Genomic DNA, 21,811 nt, shown 5'->3' with positions numbered 1-21,811 from the left:
ATACCTAAATTTTCGGCTATATAACCACCGGTATACGTCCCCAATTCGTTAAACACAGTACAGTTATCCCCATTCTAATTCAACTCATTGTACGCTGTTTTTTCGTGAAAGAACTTCATTATTTAAACCAAGTCTTAGTGTTTCAAGGTCAAAGGTAAATCATATCACTCCTTGAACTTACACCATCGCCAGAAAAAGTAGTTTCCTTTCAAACTTCAACACGTTTATTATGTGCACACTGACTAAATCTGACAATGATGAATAAATTATAGTGTTTTATAGCTAAAATACATGGAATTATCATGAAACGGCCCTCCCATTAACAGAAATTTGCGGGCCGCTGCAAATGATATTGGACTGCTCAACCTTAACGACGGGCCACTATCAGTTCTGTTGTCAAGTGACGTCATAGTGGGTGCGTGGGCTTACGGTTCATTCGACATTAATTGGCTTTCGACTGGCAGATATTCTGGGTCAAACAAGTCAAAGCAACCCGAATTCCCGCTTTAAATAGCGGTAATATTGGCTTTCTTGTTGGTGCTAACCTTAACAATTGCACTATTAAGGCTGTTGAAGGACCAAAACCGAACACTGACATAGTTTGACATGTTGCAGGCTATGGTCTTGTCAAAGGCCAAGGTCGAATATCGTACTTTCTGTTGTGACGTCACTTGAATTGTTCGATGACGTAAATGCATTCGGGCAGTCGACCCCGTCAGAAGTTGATTTGGGTAAACTTACAGTCAAATTCCTTCATTGTTTCCTTTTTCCTTTCAACACAAATTCCATGTATTTTAGCAATAATAACGGTAATGCTATTTTTGAGGGCATTATCATTTGCAGAAGTCCTCGGGCTTTTTCAACTGCCCTCCTTCGTCAGGCAGTTAATGGAAGACCTCGGGCTTCTGCAAATGATAATGCCCTCAAAAATAGCATTACCGTTATAATAGCTAAAATGGAGGGAATTATCGTGAAACCGCCCTCTAGTTATCAGAAATGAGCGGGTCGCTGCATATGATAATGGCCCGGTGATTCCTCAACTACGGGCCCATATCGGTACTGTTGTCAAATGACGTCACAGCAGGTGACGTCACGTTCCATAATGACGTCATAAATCTGGTTTCATGATCTACCAGTGTTGGGTCAACAGCCCGTTGCGTGTAAGTTGTTTGAAGTTACAATTAAATTTATGATATTGTTTTGTCTTTTTTAACACAAATTCCATCCTTTTTAGCGGGATAGGGGAGTTGATCTAGGGCTTCTGCAAATGACAATGCCCTGAAAAACCGCGTTACCCCAATAGTGTAGGGATACGTTCAAAGGTTTTGGTGAATATGTCTTCAAATTGTGACCGTATATGCTGATTATACGGTCGGAAATTTATAGCACTGACCAATCAGAACTCGTGTTACATACTAAGTTGAATTAGAATACAGTAAATACGACGTTTCAATGTAGATGCTAACACCGTAATATATCGTAATAAAGATATATCCATAGAACACACACACACACACACCCGTGCACCACACCAACCTCTAAATGCCACTCTGAGTGAGTGAGGACCGCCTCCGTGGTGTAATGGTCAGAGCGTCCGCCCGGAGAGCGGGTTCGATTCCCGACCGCGTCATACCAAAAGACGTTAAAATATGGTACTTGTTGGTCCCTGCCTGGCGCTCGGCATTATGGGTACAACAAGGACTGGTCGGCTCGGAGTCAGTATAATGTGTCTGAGTGGTGTATTCATGCTTCACTGCGGCATGGTATCTCAGTTGGCTAGCACTCTAAAACCAGCTTAAGTCTGGGCTAGTACAAGCAGCCGCACATACACATACACACGCATGCACGTCGTCATATGAGTGAAATATTCTCAAGCACGACTTAAAATCCCAATTTCACCTCACCTGAGTGAGTGAGTGAGTTTAGTTTTTCGCCGCACTCATCAATATTCCAGCTATATGGCGGCGGTCTGTAAATAATCGAGTCTGGCATCTGTCAACCAAGTCAGCGGGCCTGACAACCCGATCCCGTTTGTCGCCTCTTACGACAAGCATGGTATACTGAAGATCAATTCTAACCCGGACCTTCACGGGTCCATTCTGAGACGTTATTCATGGTGTTGATCACTGGATTGTCAATTATGTACAGAGCGCCGCCATAAAGCTGGATTATTGCATAGCGGATTATTGCTGAGACGGCGTAAAACTAAACTCACTCACTCAAAGACGTTATTACAAACTAGTTTCGACTGGTTTGACTTGTGTCAGGCGCTATTCTGGATGCACCGCGCGAAGCGTCACCTATCCGAGATGCTATGTATCTCTAATTAGTTGACAATCAGAAATGGTCAAAACTTCATTTGTTACTTATTTGGCATGTTGTGTTAGTCATCCATGAATCTGTTATGTAACGATTACACAATGTCATATGAACACGACACACCAGCACGAAACAAGAAACAGACCAGACACAGATTGTGTCACGCTCTAATTTGCTAAACTTCTGACCTGATTTACAAAGCACGTGGCGACAAAGAGGTAAACTGGTTTCTTTGTTGGTACGTAACGCAAGCTCAGCGCTCTTTACCAACAGAAAAGGCATCATGTAAATATGTCCTATTTCCGGTTATATACTGAGTCAAAAAAGAAACTTCACAAAATGTAATTTGAAAAATAATGAATAATTTTTCTCTGATGATACATCTATGTATCCGAAATGGGATCCCTATCTTTCGACTCTAGAAAAACGTTAGCAAAACCCACTCAAACCCATCCATACGTCGTGCAAATGACGTTAGTCCCAAATCAGGTTTTGCACGTGCAGTCGATCACGTGATCTTCGCATCGAAGTTTTCTTCATATGCACGTGTTTGCATTGGCCTCAAGAATTGAAAAAAACACTTTTAAACCACAGTTCTAACGGTACTTGAAATGCCACGATTGTCAAATGTGCAACGTGAACGTGCCGTTGGCATGTTGCAAGCGGGAAGATCAGTTATTGACGTCGCAAGAGCAATGGGATGCAGCCGTCGTACTGTGTATGACTTGCGAGGTCGTCTACAACAAACTGGCACCACTTCTGATCGCCCAAGGTCGGGTCGTCCACGTGTGACGTCACGAGCAGAAGACCGTCAAATCGTCCTACGTCACCTACGTGACAGATTTCTGCCGGCTACACGAACCAGGGCTGAGATGTTTAGAGGTCGACTGTCCTCACAGACCATTCGAAATCGGTTGCGGGCTGCCAATCTCCATTCTCGACGTCCATATCGTGGGCCAATATTGACGCCGTTTCATCAACGTCAATGTCTGCTGTAGGCCCAACGTCACCTCCGATGGACCCAGAGAGACTGGAATCGAGTCGTCTTTAGCGATGAATCCAGGTTTACCCTCAGATTAGAGTCTGGAGACGACGTCGTGAACGGTATACCCAATGTTGTGTACAGGAAGTCGACAGATTCGGGGGCGGAAGTTGCATGGTGTGGGGTGCTTTCTGTGGGAACAACCGTTCCCGACTTCTGGTCATCCGTGGAAACCTCACAGCTGCTGCTTACCGTGACCAGGTGCTCACCCCTGAACTCGTTCCTTTCATGGTGGCTCATGGCCCAAGTCTACAGTTCCAGCATGATAATGTTCGGCCGCATACCGCGATGTTGACACGAAATTTCCTTCAAAACGCTGGAATCAACGTCATGGACTGGCCATCGAGGTCCCCTGACTTTAATCCAATAGAGCACGTTTGGGATGCACTTGGGAGAAGGCTTCGTGGTCTTTGGAACCAACCTCATAATTTGCAGGAACTTGGGGCTGCCTTGCAAGAGCAATGGCGCAGAATCCCCAACCACGTGTTCACAAGCATCAGGCAGTCGATGAGGAGACGGTGTTTGGCAGTGGTGAATGCGCGGGGCGGCCATACACGATATTGAACTGAGAAATTTCGCATTTTTATTCTTGTGACTTGACATTCTGTATACCCATGTTTTGGAACGGCGGTGTAGCCTAATGGAACTGATTATGGCACTGTCAGTGTATCGAGTACATCACACAGATCTCAGCAATGAAATAATAACAATTTAACCATCTTACCATCTCTTGTTCTTTTATAGTGCCCTGAAGAAAGAATGTGAAGTTTCTTTTTTGACTCAGTATATATAGGTGGGACGCGTGGCATAGATGCTTGTTGAGTACGAGTACACGGAGACACATTTAAATTAAATAATTTGCAGCAAACTGATCTGCTAGGAGACGGTTAATATTTATGGCAGGGGTCACTTACTTTATACTTGAATTATAGGGAGGGACATTGACATTGCACATGCTTCTCCATAAAAATCATCACCATCCCCCGTAGCCATAAATTATGAACGGTCCCTATTGTTAATTCTGTCGTTCGTCACAAACAAACTGTCCGTAGTCAGTTTGTGCCTTCGTTGCAAAGAGAAATCGGCAACCGTCTGTCAACTTGTATATGTGGACCGGTCCATAAAAGAGGTAGCCCTTCTACGTATGTAATGCAGCAGCATGTATTTACTTGTTGTTATGAGCACAAAAGCAACATGCATATTTTGTTTATTCAAGAATATACACTGTATATCAAAGGTCAACTTGGCTTTTTTCCATTATCAAATTTGGGTATAGTCTTTTGTGCATAAACCATATCTCCGCAGCTGGACACAGATCCGTCGTGGGTCGCAGATCCGCGGTCGGACTCATTTCCTTTATAGATTTCATATCCAAGTTGGAAGATTGATCCACGGAGTCTACATATTCATGGTAAAATTCAGATCCGGGATAGTCGAAGAGATATACGATTCTACTGTGCAAGAGAAACACTACCCAACAGTCCAAAGAAGAGTGTTGCTACAGTCATAGACGCTGGCAGGTTGCACCCTGAATACAGACACTGAGGAGTGGTACCGGATAGTATAAAGTTGATAACATCCGTGATGTTGCTGCCAGTATCACAGAATATTTTGGGGGAGGTCGGGATCGGTCTTCTGGTTGTATTCTCTGACGAATCTGGATGACTTCACAATCATCAACCCGCCATAGATCTAAGTTATACCACACCTATCTCTCAACATTCCATCTACCGTCAAACAATATTTATATAGAGCCTGGGTGGTAGACAGGTCTTTGATACCTCTGGCCCTAGATTGTAATAAATAGTGATTGTAAATTTGTGAAGGTATTTTGTGTTACTTGAACTCAGGTATAGACGGAAACAATATTCCAGTCTCCAGGCCTCTACCTCTCGCCCTCCTCTTGTAAGAAGTGCACATAGTCAAGAAGTTTATATTTACCAGGTTTGAAATGTAATTCAACATTTCACTTCGACCACATTACATTCGTCAACTAGCAATTACATTGAGATATTGAACGAATAAGAGTCCAACCTTCAACCGAAACTTAATAGAGCTTTAAAAAAAGATGACCAACTAAATAGCTCATGATATATAACGCCACAGTCAACAACAACACTTGCGACTCGTGGAAAACATAAGTTCAGCAAGGAAATTATATAATTGCACTGTCTTTCATTTCGTCATGACTTTATATATATGCAGATGACCATTTATCCCCTTTACAATTTCAGGCATAATTTTCTTGTCCTCAAGTTTCCACAGCTCACGGTCCTGGAGATTGGAGAGATTCTCACGGAGGACGTTGCTCTCGAAGATGTAGTCAAAGTGAGTCATCAAGATGTGGCCTCCTGAAGATACAAGGAACAGAGAGAACACATACAGTCAAATGACTACATCCCTGTGGTATTCAGTGTTAAAAGGAGGCTGTATGTTGTCTCCACTTTGGTCAAGATCCTTAAGCAATCTTAAGGATTCTTAGCGCAACGATGAGCGTAACTCCCATACGTAAACATACGTTACGATAGTTGGTTGGCTGGTTGGTTTGTTGCTTAACAGCGGACTCAGCAATATTCCGGCTATATAGCGGTGGTCTGTAAATAATCGAGTCTGGACCAGACAATCCAGTGATCAACAGCATGAGCATCAATCTACGCAATTATGTGTCAACCAACCTGACCATCCGATCCCGTTAGTCTCCTCTTACGACAAGAATGGGTACTGAAGATCAATTCTAACCCGGATCTTCATGGGTATGTGGACGTGAGAAGGAGAACCACACTTGTCACATTTTCCCCCAGATTGGATTTGAAATATATAGTCTATGTGGTTTCCTGCTGGATTTCAGTCAGTGAGGTCAGCTAGTCATTTACTCGCTCACCTGGTTTCGTGACACGCACCAGCTCCTCCAAAGCCTTGACGGGAAGTACCTTGAAGAATTCGGAACTGAAGCCGACGATTGTCACTACCGCGTATGTATCTGAAATGAACACAATGTATCTAATTAACAAATAATGATACTGATTAGTAGCCAGAAATGGATTCATGAACCATGCTGCAATGAAGCCAAGAAGTAAACGAATAAAAGATTTATACGGGGCGAAACGTCACAGGTTTTCAAAAAGGATGGGCCTTACTGTCAGCGATGTCCAGGGTGTTGTCAGCAAGCATGTCGCAGATATATCTCTCATACAAGTTGTTTTTCTTGGCCTGTTCCAACATCCCCTCAGACGGATCCAGACCATCAATGTGCGTGAATCCATGTTTCCTCATCTACAATTATAACACAGGTAATCTGAACCAACTGTCTACAATACCTTTGTAAAGGGACCAAGGCAAATTCCGGTTTTCATGCTCGTGTATGAATATTAAAGTCATTGTATTTAGAAAGTGTTGGTCTAATTCTTCTTATGAGGAATGGTATTTTCTACTGATATTAAATTTCCGAATCTGTACGTATAATGAATGAGTGAGTTATCGTTTTAGTGATATTCCAGTAATATATATTGGGAGACACCAGAAATGGGCTTCAGACGCTGTACCTATGTGGGGAATCGAAATTGCACTTGTTGTGTATTTGGTTCAAACACAGGCTAAAGTTGGACAATATGAGGTCGTGGTCATAATGCGGCTCTAACTGTAAGAGACCTTCATAATTTATGGCTGGGGTTGGGGTGGGGGTCACCCATTTCGTTCTGGTACATGACATGCAGCTTGCAGGGGTGTGTGTGTCACTTACTTTGCACGTAACAATTTAATTCATGAATCACGAAAGTCCAGAAACTCTCCGCACTGTGGACACTTTCTGACAAGGGATTCGACAAAATTAAACATGTTGTTGTTATGAATACATGCAAAGGATGAAAAATTGAAAAACATTTTTTTAGAAAACTTTAAATTTAAAGTCGCTTGCCCATGGGCCGGCGAACAGTGGCCCATGGGCGAGAATGTTTAGTTTCGCTCAGAATTCATGTATTGGAGGATGTAAATGAATGAGTGTATGTTTATAAACATCATGACACAAATTTCAACTCATTTTGACTTAATTCGGCTAATTTAGAGCAATGTTAAAAAATCTCGCCCATGGGCGAAAATATTTACTTTAACTCAAAATACATGTTTTTCCATGTTTTAGAGGTTGCAAATGAATGAAAGTATGTATATAAGTATCACAACACAAAATTCAACTTATTTTGACTTAATTCGGCTAATTTACGGCGATGGTACAAAATCTCGCCCATGGTGAATCGGAAATATTCATCTTCAGACTGTGATCACACCAACATCTGTAATCTCAGAAAACAAATGATGCAACACCTACCTCGACTGACGCCAGCCCAGTTCCAGCAGCAACGTCCAGGATGTTGACCTCCTCCTTGTTGCCAGGATACAAGGATGCAAGACTGTCTCCCAACCATTTTGGTAATTTGTAGTCCATCATACTCAACACCTGAGGAATGTACACCATTTGAATGAGTGAGTGAATTTAGGTGTACGCCGCACTCAGCAATATTCCAGCCATATGGCGGCGGTCTGTACATAATCGCGTCTGGACCAGACAATCCAGTGATCAACAGCATGAGCATCGTTCTACGCAATTGGGATACGTTGACATGTGTCAACCAAGTCAGCGAGCCTGACCACCCAATCCCGTTAGTCGTCTCTTACGACAAGCGTGGGTTACTGAAGACTAATCCGGATCTTCACAGGTCTACAACATTTGAAGAACCACCTTCAAGCATGTATGTACAGAAAAGGAAATTGTACTTAAACCAGGCTTCACATTCATCTTTCATATTTTACCGTTATTCGTACTAATAACGTAACACTTGCTGAATGTGTTATTCATATTTTTTCATATGGAAGGTACATAAACTATAAAACGGTACGAGGACCATCAGTATTTCATCGGACTCGTCGTATCATTATGTCGATATTTTTATCTTAGATTTTATGCGTTTGATAGAGATTGGAAAGATGGCTTTACAAACCTTGAAACTATCGGGCTATTTTAGTCAAATAGATAATATCCTAGTGATATACTGTATATACAAGTAACAACTGGAAGTCCTTAATTATTGCAAGTAGGTATATATGGAAAATGATCTGCTTTACGTTACTTAGACTGGGGTATATTTACCATATCGTACTTGTCACTTATGTGGTCGAATCTCTTAATAACTGTGTCAATATTCAGGCCCTTTTCTATCAATAAATTAAACTCTCTTCGTGCTTCTTTCACTTCTTCTTCGGAGTATGTGTCCGTCATCTTTGCGACTGTACCAACAAAGTTAAAAAGAAACGTTTGAGTTAGCGAGTGAATTAAATATAAAGCGGCTTTAAACAGAGTGGTATGATAATACTTGAATGGTATGAATGAATAGTTAGACACACCTTATCATAATTCATTGGCAGGCCATTTCCAGGTGGTTATACATGGGAATAGGAAACATGGGAGTCATGTTTTGCAAACCGAAACATGAGTCTCATTAACCAATTCAGACAATGACCTACTTTTCACCCAATCCGAATTTTCTCGTGTGAATGTGAAAAGAGATACTACAAACACCTGTGTTTACACTAAATTCCAATTACTTGTTTCATAAAAAAATGGTATTTACAAATTTATTTTAATTTTAAAGTTTAAAAAAATTATATTTCTATATTTCATGCCGAGGTTTAGGCATGGAGGTGTGTGTGTTCCAGAGAGAAGAGTTGAGATTCTTACCATTTCAAACTTTGCCCGTGGAAGAAATGTTTAGAATATATAACCTCTCACCTGAAGATAGTAGTGAATAGGTTCTGGTATTTCATGATAAAAAATTATATATTACTGTTTTAGTATCGAAACAGTGTTTCTTGTATCGGCCATCATACAAGACATGTCGAACTGAAATTCTATATGTAACGACCTTCACTCACTGGTGGATAGAGAGTGTCTATCCGGTCGGTCGATGAACTACACGCAGACAGAAAGACACGGCACCACACACACATATACACAGACATACAGACATAACGAGAGGGAGATCGACAGACCGACACTTTTAGAACTTGGCATTAAACAGAGAGAGAGAGAGAGAGAGAGAGAGAGAGAGAGAGAGAGAGAGAGAGAGAGAGAGAGGACATAACACGAGTATTTCATGATCAAATACTGTATTGTGTAATGGTAAATATACACCGTAAGCATGTCGATTTCACTTACAGCATGGCTTTTTTAATCCTACTCAAAGCGCATGTTTCCAATTCACTGACTTATGATTCAATATGATTAAATTCTACATTTCATTTCACCAAGCTCTATGGCAATTATGTGAGAACCTCAGTTAAACGGACCCGCTATCTTCTTACCTGTTTCTCTGAGTGTGTTGCTGATGTGGATAGTCAAGTTGTCTCAGCTGATCTGCCTACAGCGCTGCGGCAGCTGTGGAATGTCACCTCCCGTTTGTGATCGTTGAGCCTGATGGAGTGGGCTACAGTTACACTGCGCTTAGTGCACTCAGTTCCAGGATATCAGCACAGCGATCACGTGTGCATACATTGTCGTGCGGCGCGGTGGGGTAGCCTAATGGTTAAAGCGTTGGCTCGTCACGACGGGGACCCGGTTTCGAATCCCCACATGGGTACAATGTGTGAAGCCCATTTTTTGGTGTCCCCCGCCGTGATGTTGCTGGAATATTGTTAAAAGCGGCGTAAAACCAAACTCAGTCAGTCAGTATATTGTCGTGCAGTGAAGCGCAACGATTAGGAAATAATGTTTGTACAACCTGTCGTAAAGAGCAATGCATGAGGGTTTCTGAAATTGTCACAAATCTAGACTTCCTTGCTTGACTTGATGATGACGATGATGATTATAAATATAATTATGATAACGATGATGATTGTTTTCCGCAAATTTGGGTAGATTGCAAAGGTACTTGTACCTATAGAAACAGCAACTTTACTTGAAATATATCTCTTGTCTATGCCACTGTAAATAGAAACACGCGATATTACAATTACTTAAAGAAGATAGCTGAAACAAAATTGCTGAGTGAGCTTTTTATGAGTGCGAGTGATAAATCTCACTGATCTTTGAATTGATCGTTGAAAGCCCAAATGAAGTGCTTCACACATTTTGAACTACTAACTGCCAGCTGATTGTATAATCAATGCTGCTGACCTAGAATGAATACTAATGAAGAGGTCACGTTCTGTCTGATATCAGGTCGCTCGTGACAGGCCTACCACAACGCCCGTCACAATCAGGTCACGCGGGAGGAAGTTTTCCACTGAGCCTTTCAGGTCAGTCTCCGTAAATTTTCCATATGACCTACCAAATACTAGGCCGCTATAACCGTACACACTGGTCAATGTCAGCATATAAATCCTTCCTTTGTAGAAGCCCCATTTGCTTACCTGGCAAATTAATTCAATGCTAGAACACATATATCTTCCGGCAGAAATGTTTCAAGGACAGTTATTATGTCTGTTGTGCGTTTCCTGTTGCGTCTAATGTCCATTATAGTGTGTCCCTATTTCGCCTCCAATTGTGTCTATTGGTCAATTGTGTCTATTGGTCATCTTATGACAGAAGCTTCCCGCTGTGTCTTTGTTGACTTTGTTGCACTTTGCTCAGTGTGGGATTTCCAGCTTGTCTATCAGTGTTCTATGCGCTCTCCATCTCAGTGTGTGTCCGTGAATTGGCGCTCTCCATCCAGTGTGGGTCTATTTGCGCTCTCCATCTCAGTGTGGGTCTATTGTGCGCAGTGTGGGTCTATTGTGCGTCAGTGTGGGTCTATTGTGCGCTCTCCATCTCAGTGTGGGTCATGCTGTGCTGTCCATCTCAATTGTGCTCCATCTATCTTGTGGGTCTATTGTGCTCTCCATCTCAGTGTGTGCGTCTCAATTGTGGCTCTCCATCTCAGTGTGGGTCGGCTCTCCATCTCAGTGTGGTCAGTGTGGTCTATTGTGCGCTCTCCATCTCAGTGTGGGTCTATTGTGCGCTCTCCATCTCAGTGTGGGTCTATTGTGCGCTCTCCATCTCAGTGTGTGTCTATTGTGCGCTCTCCATCTCAGTGTGTGTCTCAGTGTGTTGTCTATTGTGCGCTCTCCATCTCAGTGTGGGTCTATTGTGCGCTCTCCATCTCAGTGTGGGTCTATTGTGCGCTCTCCATCTCAGTGTGGGTCTATTGTGCGCTCTCCATCTCAGTGGTCTATTGTGCGCTCTCCATCTCAGTGTGGGTCTATTGTGCGCTCTCCATCTCAGTGTGGGTCTATTGTGCGCTCTCCATCTCAGTGTGTGTGTCTAGTGTGCGGTCTATTGTGCGCTCTCCATCCATCTCAGTGTCCATCTCAGTGTGGGTCTATTGTGCGCTCTCTATTGTGCGCTCTCCATCTCAGTGTTGTTCATGTGTGCTCTCCATCTCAGTGTGTCTATTGTGCGCTCTCCATCTCAGTGTGTGTCTATTGTGCGCTCTCCATCTCAGTGTGTCTATTGTGCGCTCTCCATCTCAGTGTGTGTCTATTGTGCGCTCTCCATCTCAGTGTGTGTCTATTGTGCGCTCTCCATCTCAGTGTGTGTCTATTGTGCGCTCTCCATCTCAGTGTGGGTCTATTGTGCGCTCTCCATCTCAGTGTGTGTCTATTGTGCGCTCTCCATCTCACTGTGTCCCGCCGGTGTATTGTTCTCTCATTATGTGCTGGCATATCTTCCTATCACACACTATATCTGCATGATCATCAGGGGAATGGAAAAACTGTTAGAAAAAACGATCTGCCAGTTTGGTGAGTGAGTGAGTGAGTTATTATTTAACGTCACATCGGCAATATTTCAGCCATATCGTGACGAGAACATTTGACATTGTAATAGAATATATATAGTTATTATAAAAACCTGCCGACGAAGGACAGTAAAAATACTAGACAATCACAGCTATCAATATAAAACTAGCGAACAAAGCTAAAATATTCCAATTAAAGAAGACAATACAATGTAAAAATGGGCTATAGATCGCCAACAACTGAAGGGAGATCACCATACTAGGGACCATGGGGACTTACATTAATTTTGCTACCTGCATGGACCCTAGTTGGATTTACACCATCCCTTCAGCCATTGGCGACAGAAGAGAAATCTAGCCATAAATTAAAAACACACTTACTCTACGATTAAAAGCCAGTTTGGTACAATACAAAAGTATTGTCACTAGGTTAGGACTACCCGTCGATAGCTACGTGCGAAAAGAAGAGTAAATACAACATAAACATGAAAGAATCATAGAATGGAACAAATTTACAAAGACACCAAGAACTGACACCAAGAAGACACGTTTCAATTGCAAAGTCGATATAATGTTGCTAGTGGAAAGTTGTATGTATAGTAGTTGATGATAATACAATGTAATATAACATGACGTGGAATGAAAATATGAATTACTATCCAGGTTTAGAAAATCCTGTCTTGAAATAGGAATATCCAGAGAATAGAAAGACAGATGTATAATCCAAGAAGTAATGACAGAGTTAAAGGCTTCCAAATTTTAGTCTCCAAAGAAAGTAGGGAACAATTAAATATTCTTTGAACAATGACTGCCATTAATTAATTTCGCCGATTTCGACCAAGTTTTGGACGCCAGTAACAAAGACATTTGACCCGATATCAATGATAATATTTAATATTGGATATTTTGATATTTTGCGTCGGTGTGTTTTTTAACGAAAAGACGATTCTTTTCCATTGTTTCGTGTAGCATAATAGCATTACTCGTACAGATATTTAACCGTTTGGAAGACCTCATCAACTGATGTAAATTGAATATATGTAAATGATATATGTGAGCTCATGGCGGTACTGAATGAGGTACTTATAATAACAACATATTCCCTATTAAAGTTACTTTAGTACAAGGGCATGTATCATTTGCGTGATCGCATTCTCAAAGTGGAAATGCTGACGATATTTGATTAACATGGTCGTTCTATTCCATAAATGATATATACAGTTTGGTTACAATAGCGAGGTGACAGGTGGGGGTATTTATGCGTATATTATAATGGAATTACATAAACATGGCGTAGATCCTCTTTAGTATCCTATATTTGCTTGGTCCCTCTGTTCAACTGGGGGTAATTTACTCGGTCAATCATAACATCGTCGAGTCTTAGAACCGATTTATATTTGCTTTGTCAATTAGTTCAACTGGGGTAATCGTCGCCATAACTTGGAAACATTTCTTCAGGCTGAACTCCATAGGGAGTATCCCACACTCTGCCTTCGGCTATCAATTTGTAGACCCGTAGATGTATTGGTGTTATCAATTGACGTCATCGATCTAAAACTACCTTAGGAGACTAATCGGAGAGTCCTTTGAACCTTGCAGATTTTTGTTATCTGTGTTATTATGTTATTTGATTTAATCTTTAGTTTAGTTTGGGAAATTAGCCTCTACTGGTTCTATTTCACATGGTTTGGATGGCCCCATTATATGAACTCTGTCAATGGTAACATCGGCGGGTGTGTTTGTTTTTAAATTTTAGAGACAGATTGGTGATAACGTGTATCTACAACTTTCATATTTTACTTCTGGTTTGATATTTTACATAAGATTTGATCCAATCTGTCTTCTGCAGATCAATATTAGCTTCACGCAGTTCACCGATATATGCATGAACATATTCTATCTCACCTTTGAATTTCAGCTATTTTAGCAGACTATCCAACGTCATTCAAATCTACTATATTGCACGCTATGCTTTGTTGATTTATCCGAGTTGTACTGTTTGCTTCAGTATTTCTCACTGAGTGTTCAAGCATATCCAGTTTATGTATGTGGACATAAATCAATCATGGGGGAATGACCCATTAGATGATCAGATCATATCAATGTGACGTCTTTCTCGTCTCTTTTTACCCTTGCTAAACACCACCAGCATGTTCTGTAAATTTTGATGCCACACGTGCACAGGCCATCGTGTGTTTGCGAGGATTAAAGATTAAAAAAACATTTTTTAGATGACCCCGACTCGAAATGCGTCATAATACAATAAGTCATGACTGACAATTATGACCAGCTGTCTTGAATTATGCCTGGGTAATTTCATTTTGTTAATTGAAATATAATTCAGGTAATGCTTTTGTGGCTGTAAACCAGAAATAGGCTGACAAGCTAATATGTTATATATATCTAATTTATGGTAGAAAATAAAGTATGAATGCAGGGATTATATGATAAATATTGTTATTAGTTCGGGTAATGTGTTCTCACTGAAAATGGCTAAATCACCTTCTCTATATTTCTGGAATGATTCAAGCAGGACATAATCCGGAACTCTCTCTTAGTAAAGTGCAGATTCTAGTTAGAATCTGTACTTCAAAAGAAAGTGTAATCCCAAATATAACATATGTTACATTTGACCACTTTCTAAATAGCATTGTGTATTCAATTTAAAACATCATTTTCTCCTCCAGTCTTTTCTTCATTCTTCTCAGATGACGGTTCCTGTCAATGTAGCCAGATTTCTAAAGAACACCACTATGTGGGTGAGTAGAATTCATTTAATCAGGTATAATATGTAGTTATCATATTTTACATTATACTCTACACCAACAGTGCCATCCCATCAATTTAGTATATGCTGTGACCATTTTCTGCTGATGCCTTCTGTTTGGAAGAGACACACTGATGCCAGGCGCAAAATTTGCATTTCCTCAACGCTTACTTCTTGGTCAATCGAAAACACAACAGTAAGGAGTACAGGCAAGGTAAACACGAGAGCGCCTCAGTACTATCAAACCAAAAGACAGACCAACAATCCTAATCTGGTTGGGTCCTTCTTTATTCAATGGTTACAGAAAGTGTGGTCGTCCCTCAAGCTAACCCCGCCTAGGATTGATGTTTTTGTTGTACACACACTTGCACGCACGGATGCATGCACGTACGAGCACTCACACACACATGCACACACCAGAGGAATACCGACAGGCAGATACTTTTGATTATTAGTGATTAATCATCTGCCAACATAACGAACTGTTTATGGTTGTTCTATCCCCGGTAGCATCATACCCAAAGACGTTAAAAGATGATACTTGCCATGTCTGGTGATCGAAAGGGACAGTCGGCTCTGAGCTTACATACGCTGCGGGTTGTACATGGTAAACTGCCAATTGCATTTCAGTGGGCTAGCAACAGCTGGACAACTGACACATTTTGTTATCAAGCATGATTTACCTATAATTTAACATCACGCAACTAATTTGAAGCAACATTAGTTATCTGGTGTAAAGTGGGAAAGTAGCATTGAAAATAATTGGAATTAGTCACTGAACATCAGTCATGACACCAGCTGTTTGCGGAAAGGAAAAGCATGTCCAGACCCACCGTTAGCACCCGCCATTTCCGGGTTGAGGACATGTAAGTGCAATTGTCAGAGGTTGTACTTGTTGGTACTTGTTGTTCCCATGCCTTGTGCTTGACATTGAGGGATAAAGAAAGAGACAGTTGACTTTAAGTTTGTATACTCCCTGGATTGTCCATGTTAAACTGTTTGTTGTTTACATAGTTTACCTGTTGTCGTCATTGGGTAGCAGTCAGCACTAACAAATAACATACTCAAGCAGATAAGTATAAGTTTTTATTCAAAATTGCCCTCTGACACCAACATCAATATGCAACGCTAACCACAATCATCTTACTGACAAGGCCGAAGGCCGAGTTAATATACAACAACACGCACTGTATGTCTATTGCTAAGTAGTCACACTAGTCTCTGAAAGTCTACAGCCGGAAACAAATGGCAAGAGCAATTGGGTAATAAATAATAACTGTCAACAATAATAAACAATAATAAAGTTATCAGGTGTGTTAATATCAATTAGAAATGAAGTTTGTTCATTTCAACGAGATCATGATTCAGACTCGCACAAGACTCAGACTGTGTCACAAAAAGCCGATTTTAGAGAGGTTTTGAAGAACTACAAAAAAAAACCCATATTTAACTTCATATTGTTACAGTTTGGAAATTACAGTGATAAAGGCTTGTGAGTCCCCTTTAAACCAGCAAAATATAACCACAGACGAGGATGTCTATAATGTTCAGTTGTGTAATGAATAAACACCGGTACAATGAATGACAGTACAGGTTTCTAGTACAATACTTTTGGATCAGAAATCTGAAATATTAACTCACAAAAGTGTTGACATTCCCAGAAAAAAAGATGTACTGATTGAAGATTGTTGACAGCTGTTGAAAGTTCAATGTGGACGAGGCCAGTTGAGAGCTCAGTCTTGAAACGTCAATGTTAGCAGACAGATAAGCGTATATTCAAAGCAGTAGTCCATTCATACACTTAAGCAACCATCCCTTATGTACCTATTATACAGTTCTAGACTTTTCTTACAACCGCCATGCCACACGACCACTTTTTAGAAATTACTGAATTCCTCCCATAGCTACAGCGTCCACCGGAAGCAAAACGAAGGGGATGTAACTCTAACTTACTCTTAACAGGTGAAAATACTAAGTTCAAGGTGTTAGTTGAAATCCACACGCAGCGCTAAAATTGTGTGACCCATAATAACTAAAAGTATATCAATGTGACATCACCATTAACAAAACCACACCCTCATAACAATATAACCATCACTCATACCTGCCACAGTGTGTTAAACGTAATCTGTGGATGGGGAATTTGATGTTTCAGTGAAGACTTGGGGTTAAAATGAATTTGGAGCCACATAACCAGTACAGTGTTTGAAACGTTGTTAATGTAAATACTCCAAAACACAAGTTCATTAAGTTTCAAAGACCCTATTATATTTTGAAAATTGAATCGAAGCAGAAGTCTTCTTTGAATATATTCCCAAATCACCAGTACAGTTCATGTTTAATGTTATAGACGCTACCTTGAGTTAGGTTCAATTAAAAAACAAAGACATGATAAGATCATCTGGACGGTGCGGTTCCATTTCACTGATGCTTGACAGCTCTAAGGAATAACTATATGTGACGGCCTAAAAAAGAGAAAGGTGAAGGTCTAGGGTTGAAGTCCATATCACGTTAACACACGTCATTACCCTGCCTGCAATACACACCATTTAACCAACGCAAGTCACTCGTGAAAGAATTGAGTTTTCTCTTGGTGTTGGACTACAAAACGTTATAAACGTGCAAATGACCAGTAAACCCGTGGGCGGTGTTGGGCTTAATTTGCTTGTCCTCTAGTTTCCACAGTCCTCTGTCCTCAAGAATGGCGAGGTTCGCACGGAGGACATCTCTTTGGAAGATGTAGTCGTAATGATTCATCAGAATATGGCCTCCTAGACGACAGTAAAGAGAAATATTGACAATGGTCGATCGATACCCATATGTGATATTTTCATTCAAGAGTGGTCTATGTCCATTAGTACTTCTAGATATTTAGAATATTATGCCTCTCATAAGTCGTTGCTAGAACCAGAATCGTATATCTAAAATTTTCATGATAAATCTTTGATAAGAGCTTTATGTAAATTAAGAATTGGTTTTCGTGATTTCTGTGTAAATAGAGCATGTAAGCATGGTATTTCTACAGAATGTAAAAATGATTTGATCTGTTCTAATTGTACTACAGGTGCTATAGAGGATGAGTTCCATGTCATGTTTGTATACACCAAGTATCTAAGTTTGCGAAAAACGCCATTTCTTTCAAACACTGTAATAGACAAACATTCACTGTCCAATTTGTTAAATTCTAAGAATATTATGACTGGAGAGTCTGTAGCAATTTATCTCAAGCATGTTTTCACTGTGCGTAGCCATAAATGTAACCATGAATGTAACCATATGTTCACGTGACTTGCATAGTATTTTGTAACATCAACAATTGTAATGTAGGCCTTAAGGCCAGAATTACCGAATAAACTGAATCTGAATCTGAATCTGATACCCACATGGATACCTCATAAGAAATATAGGGTTTACGCCACTCAGAAAAATCTGTACTATTTGATTTTACCTGATTTCGTGATACGCACCAGCTCCTCGAATGCCTTGATGGGCAATGTAGAGAATATTTCAGAGCTGAGACCGACCACAGTCACTATATTATATGTGTCTGCAAAAAACAAGGAATGTTGGTAATATCGGGTAAAAGACATGTATGGGCAACTCACAAAAAGGAAGTCTGCACTAGTTTTGAAATGACCATGAGATGCGGTAAAAGAATTGACCATTCAAGTCTTCATTTAGTGGTGCTGATCTGTTCGGAATCATACACATTAATAATTAGAACCGGGCATCAAATTGTTGTAAAATTCCACACACGTCCTAATATGTTTCAGATACAGAGGATATTGTACTCGATGCTGTTGACAGAAAGATGATATTTTCTTCATGTTAACAAATATTCTTTCACATCAACTACCAATGTATTCTATCTGCGCTGTAGACCTCTCAACGAAGCCGGCTGTATGTACTTCTGGTGTCTGTGTCTACCTCATGTAGTGAAACAGTGTCTACCTCAAGCGTTTCTACTCTCACCGTCAGCAATGTCCAGAGTCTTGTCAGCAAGAATGTCACAGATATATCTCTCATATAAGTTGTTTTTCTTGGCCTGTTCCAGCATCCTTTCTGATGGTTCCAGACCATCAATGTGTAGGAATCCTTGTTTTCGCATCTGATAAATATACAAACGATATAGGGCTATCGTCCATCAGCTAACAACATTGCCAGTTCAGTCGCACTGAAAAGGGAAATCAATAAAACTGCGACAAACATGGAGTCATCTTTTTAATTATGTGCCTCCATGGTTCGAGCTTTCATCAGGAACAAGGATGAGTGAGTTTTGTGTTTCACCACCTTAAATGATATTCCAGTTATAGCATGGCTTGACAGGAAAGACCAAAGTATCAAATCTGTCGACCTCTTCGCGTTGTGTGTGCTGGGGTTGCTGCGAAGAAAAGTGGACTTTCAAAATGAGAGTGCCTGATGTGATTTGAGATATAAACAAAAAATCACTAAAACATATACTGAACAACAAAAGTTTAGCACATTTTTGGAAATTATATTTAATTTTCAACAAGTAACGCTTGATGTTATAATTCATTACGCATAGGAATAGAGTGACCATTTGACCGCACAATGGAAGTGTCAAAAGACGGGTTCAATCCAGGACGTCAAGCTGACGTTACACATTGTAGGGTAGGGGTGAAACGTTCCAAATGACAAAAACGCCTACAACCGGACGTCGGGCATGTAGACCTGCTGCATGGAGACGTCTACGGACTGTCTGGGGGTGAATGTGTGTACCCATAGCTTGCCGCAGCTCGTTGGCCAGACGTGGGGCGCTTGTTAACCTGTGTCGTCTTGATGACGTCACAATGATGCGGTCTTCCCGTGGGGTGGTAGAACGAGGCCTTCCTGACCTTGGTCGGTCTCTAACTTGGCCAGTTTGTTGGACCCGTTGCCGCAGACGAATAATTGTGCTGTAATGCACTTGGAAGTGCCTGGCGACGTCTCTTACTTGGTGGCTAGCACGTAGTCGTCCGAGGGCTTCATTGCGTTGATTTTCTGGCATTCCAGGCCGACGACCCATGCTTCAAACTGAACAATTCTTTGCGGTTTTTGTACACTGATACTCCAGTGTGTCATGTCAACCCTGTTATACACCCCAGTTTGCATGATTTTTCTGCCGATGGGCATAAACACGATATGCACGTGCACCATCCTGGTTTTTACAACGGTCCAACAATCGAGTAAAGTTTAATGGCACTCAAGTGTGTCATCATGTGTTCACGTTTGGGCCAAATTTCAGTATTTTGTGTCATATCATTCTTTTGTATATAAATGTAACAAAAGTGTGCTAAACTTTTGTTGTTCAGTATATATGGGATCCCTTATGAGGCCAACGTCCAGTATACTTGCTGAAATGACAGAACGTCGTGGGGCCATCTGCAGATCATACCACGTGTATTCGCTCGTGCTGAGGCCTGGTGATCGAGTTGACCTCTGCTGGAAATGCGTCTCCTGTAGCACACACCTGGCATAATTGTTTTACTTGCTACAATCCACACTTCTGTGATCTGAGGTAACAGGCTTGTTTCGAAACACCCTAACACTGTTTGTCAAGCACTTCGTGCCCACGACTTCGTGTGTCTGTCTGTTCATCATGACATAAGGTCCTGATGGACTTCCCAAACATTGTGTTGCGAGGTGTTTTAATCTTTTTACGTTGGATGACTTTGGACAAAACGTGAGTAGCATACATTGTTCACTGCAGAGGAGAGTATACACATTTATTACCCACGAGGTCAACGTATGGGTAGTTGCATACTAATCTCGTACGTCACACGAGTGTCGTATCGCGTTGACCTGTGTCGTAACGACTTGACCTGAGATTCTAATGATTTGATTGGATAACCGATGACCTCTCAATTAGGTCACATTCAGACGTAACTATTTTTTCATTCATAACAAACACGTGTATTCATTCATTCTACAACTTTAATGCATTGTGGGAATTTAAACATTGCGAACGTTGCCGTGTCGCTGTTAATTGTGAGTCGAGCTGAGACATTATATCCACCGAAAAACATAAACGCAATGTTTCCACCAGTGATGTTAGCCGAATGAAGCAACTGCAAACCAAGAAACAAGGTGCTACGGAGTAGTTTACTGTAGGAGGCTGTAGGAGGCTGTACGAGGCGATGACAACTGACATGCATCGTGACGTCGGTTACCAAGACAGTGACGTCATTACAGTGTGACGTCATGCAAATATTGTACTACAGTACAAAACTCTTCCGCAACCTCTTTATGAAACCGGTTGCGGTTTGAAACCATAAAAATATCAAAAATACGCTATTTTGTCAATTTAATGCATGTAAGACGTGGATAATTATATAAAATACCACACTCGGTCTCATTACATACGAATTATACGAAACTCGTGTCCTTCCTATGTTATCTGACCTCGCTTTCGCTCTGTCAGATACCATAGGAAGGATACTCGTTTCGTATAATTCGTATGTAATGAGACCTCGTGTAGTATTCTCTATGTATTCCCTTCACAACAGATGTCATTATATACATGTATTCCCTTCACAACTGAGGTCAGTATACACATGCATTTCCTTCACAACAGAGGTCAGTATGTACATGTATTCCCTTCTTCATCAGAGGTCAGCATATGCATGTATTCCCTTCACAACTGAGGTCAGTATGTAAATGTATTCCCATCCACAGCAGATGTCACAACCTACCTCACAAGAGACCAAGCCCGTCCCTGCAGCCGCATCCAAGATGGAGACAGATTTTCGGTTGTGGGTATATAGAGCAGCTAGACTCTCCGCCATCCACTTCTGCAAGCTATTACCGTGTATAGCTTGCATCTGAAAACATAAATGTGTCAACAAAATTAATATATAATTTGATTATTTTATCATTAAACACAATTCACTCACTCACTCAAACACTAATCATAACACTACA

At 40.9% G+C, this 21,811-nt stretch overlaps 2 protein-coding genes and 1 long non-coding RNA gene across 6 annotated transcripts in view; 1 reads left to right on the top strand and 2 right to left on the bottom strand.

The window, feature by feature from the left end:
• Positions 1 to 4,552: 4,552 nt before the first annotated feature.
• Positions 4,553 to 9,961, bottom strand: LOC124257434 (methyltransferase-like protein 27). Its single transcript, XM_046691485.1, has 6 exons — positions 9,713 to 9,961; positions 8,502 to 8,638; positions 7,683 to 7,811; positions 6,499 to 6,634; positions 6,243 to 6,341; positions 4,553 to 5,712 (listed from the first exon to the last, which is right to left on the bottom strand). Exons 2-6 carry the CDS (start codon positions 8,628 to 8,630, stop codon positions 5,537 to 5,539), a joined length of 669 nt encoding a protein of 222 aa, XP_046547441.1. The 5' UTR covers positions 8,631 to 8,638; positions 9,713 to 9,961; the 3' UTR covers positions 4,553 to 5,536.
• A 629-nt stretch (positions 9,962 to 10,590) lies between these two features.
• LOC124257356 lies at positions 10,591 to 19,100 on the top strand. Its single transcript, XR_006893254.1, has 3 exons — positions 10,591 to 10,645; positions 14,832 to 14,882; positions 18,771 to 19,100. It is a non-coding gene; the product is annotated as an uncharacterized LOC124257356 (long non-coding RNA).
• The window catches only part of LOC124257355 (methyltransferase-like protein 27), a 37,577-nt gene continuing 32,036 nt past the window's right edge, over positions 16,271 to 21,811 (bottom strand). For 2 of the 4 annotated variants that reach the window (XM_046691398.1, XM_046691397.1), the window contains exons 4-6: positions 18,863 to 18,998; positions 18,339 to 18,437; positions 16,271 to 17,661 (exon numbers count right to left, since the gene is read on the bottom strand). In XM_046691398.1, the coding sequence (XP_046547354.1) occupies positions 17,492 to 17,661; positions 18,339 to 18,437; positions 18,863 to 18,998 (405 nt within the window). In that variant the 3' untranslated portion in view covers positions 16,271 to 17,491. Of the gene's footprint in view, positions 17,662 to 18,338; positions 18,438 to 18,862; positions 18,999 to 21,582; positions 21,712 to 21,811 lie in introns of all 4 variants that reach the window. The other 2 variants (XM_046691396.1, XM_046691400.1) reach the window with 2 other exon arrangements.

Source organism: Haliotis rubra, unplaced genomic scaffold, assembly GCF_003918875.1.
Source record: "Haliotis rubra isolate DU_JTF1 unplaced genomic scaffold, ASM391887v1 Scf66, whole genome shotgun sequence".
NCBI classification, from domain to species: Eukaryota; Metazoa; Mollusca; class Gastropoda; order Lepetellida; family Haliotidae; genus Haliotis; species Haliotis rubra.
This window is presented reverse-complemented; position numbering and strand designations above follow the sequence as displayed.

What these genes read in the sequence shown, in the direction of transcription:
- LOC124257434 (XM_046691485.1), bottom strand. Translation starts at nt 8,630, where the DNA reads ATGACGGACACATACTCCGAAGAAGAAGTGAAAGAAGCACGAAGAGAG. An exon ending in CTGGGCTGGCGTCAGTCGAG is followed by an intron (nt 6,635 to 7,682) that starts GTAGGTGTTGCA and finishes TTATAATTGTAG; the next exon opens with ATGAGGAAACATGGATTCAC. An exon ending in GGTGCGTGTCACGAAACCAG is followed by an intron (nt 5,713 to 6,242) that starts GTGAGCGAGTAA and finishes TTGTATCTTCAG; the next exon opens with GAGGCCACATCTTGATGACT.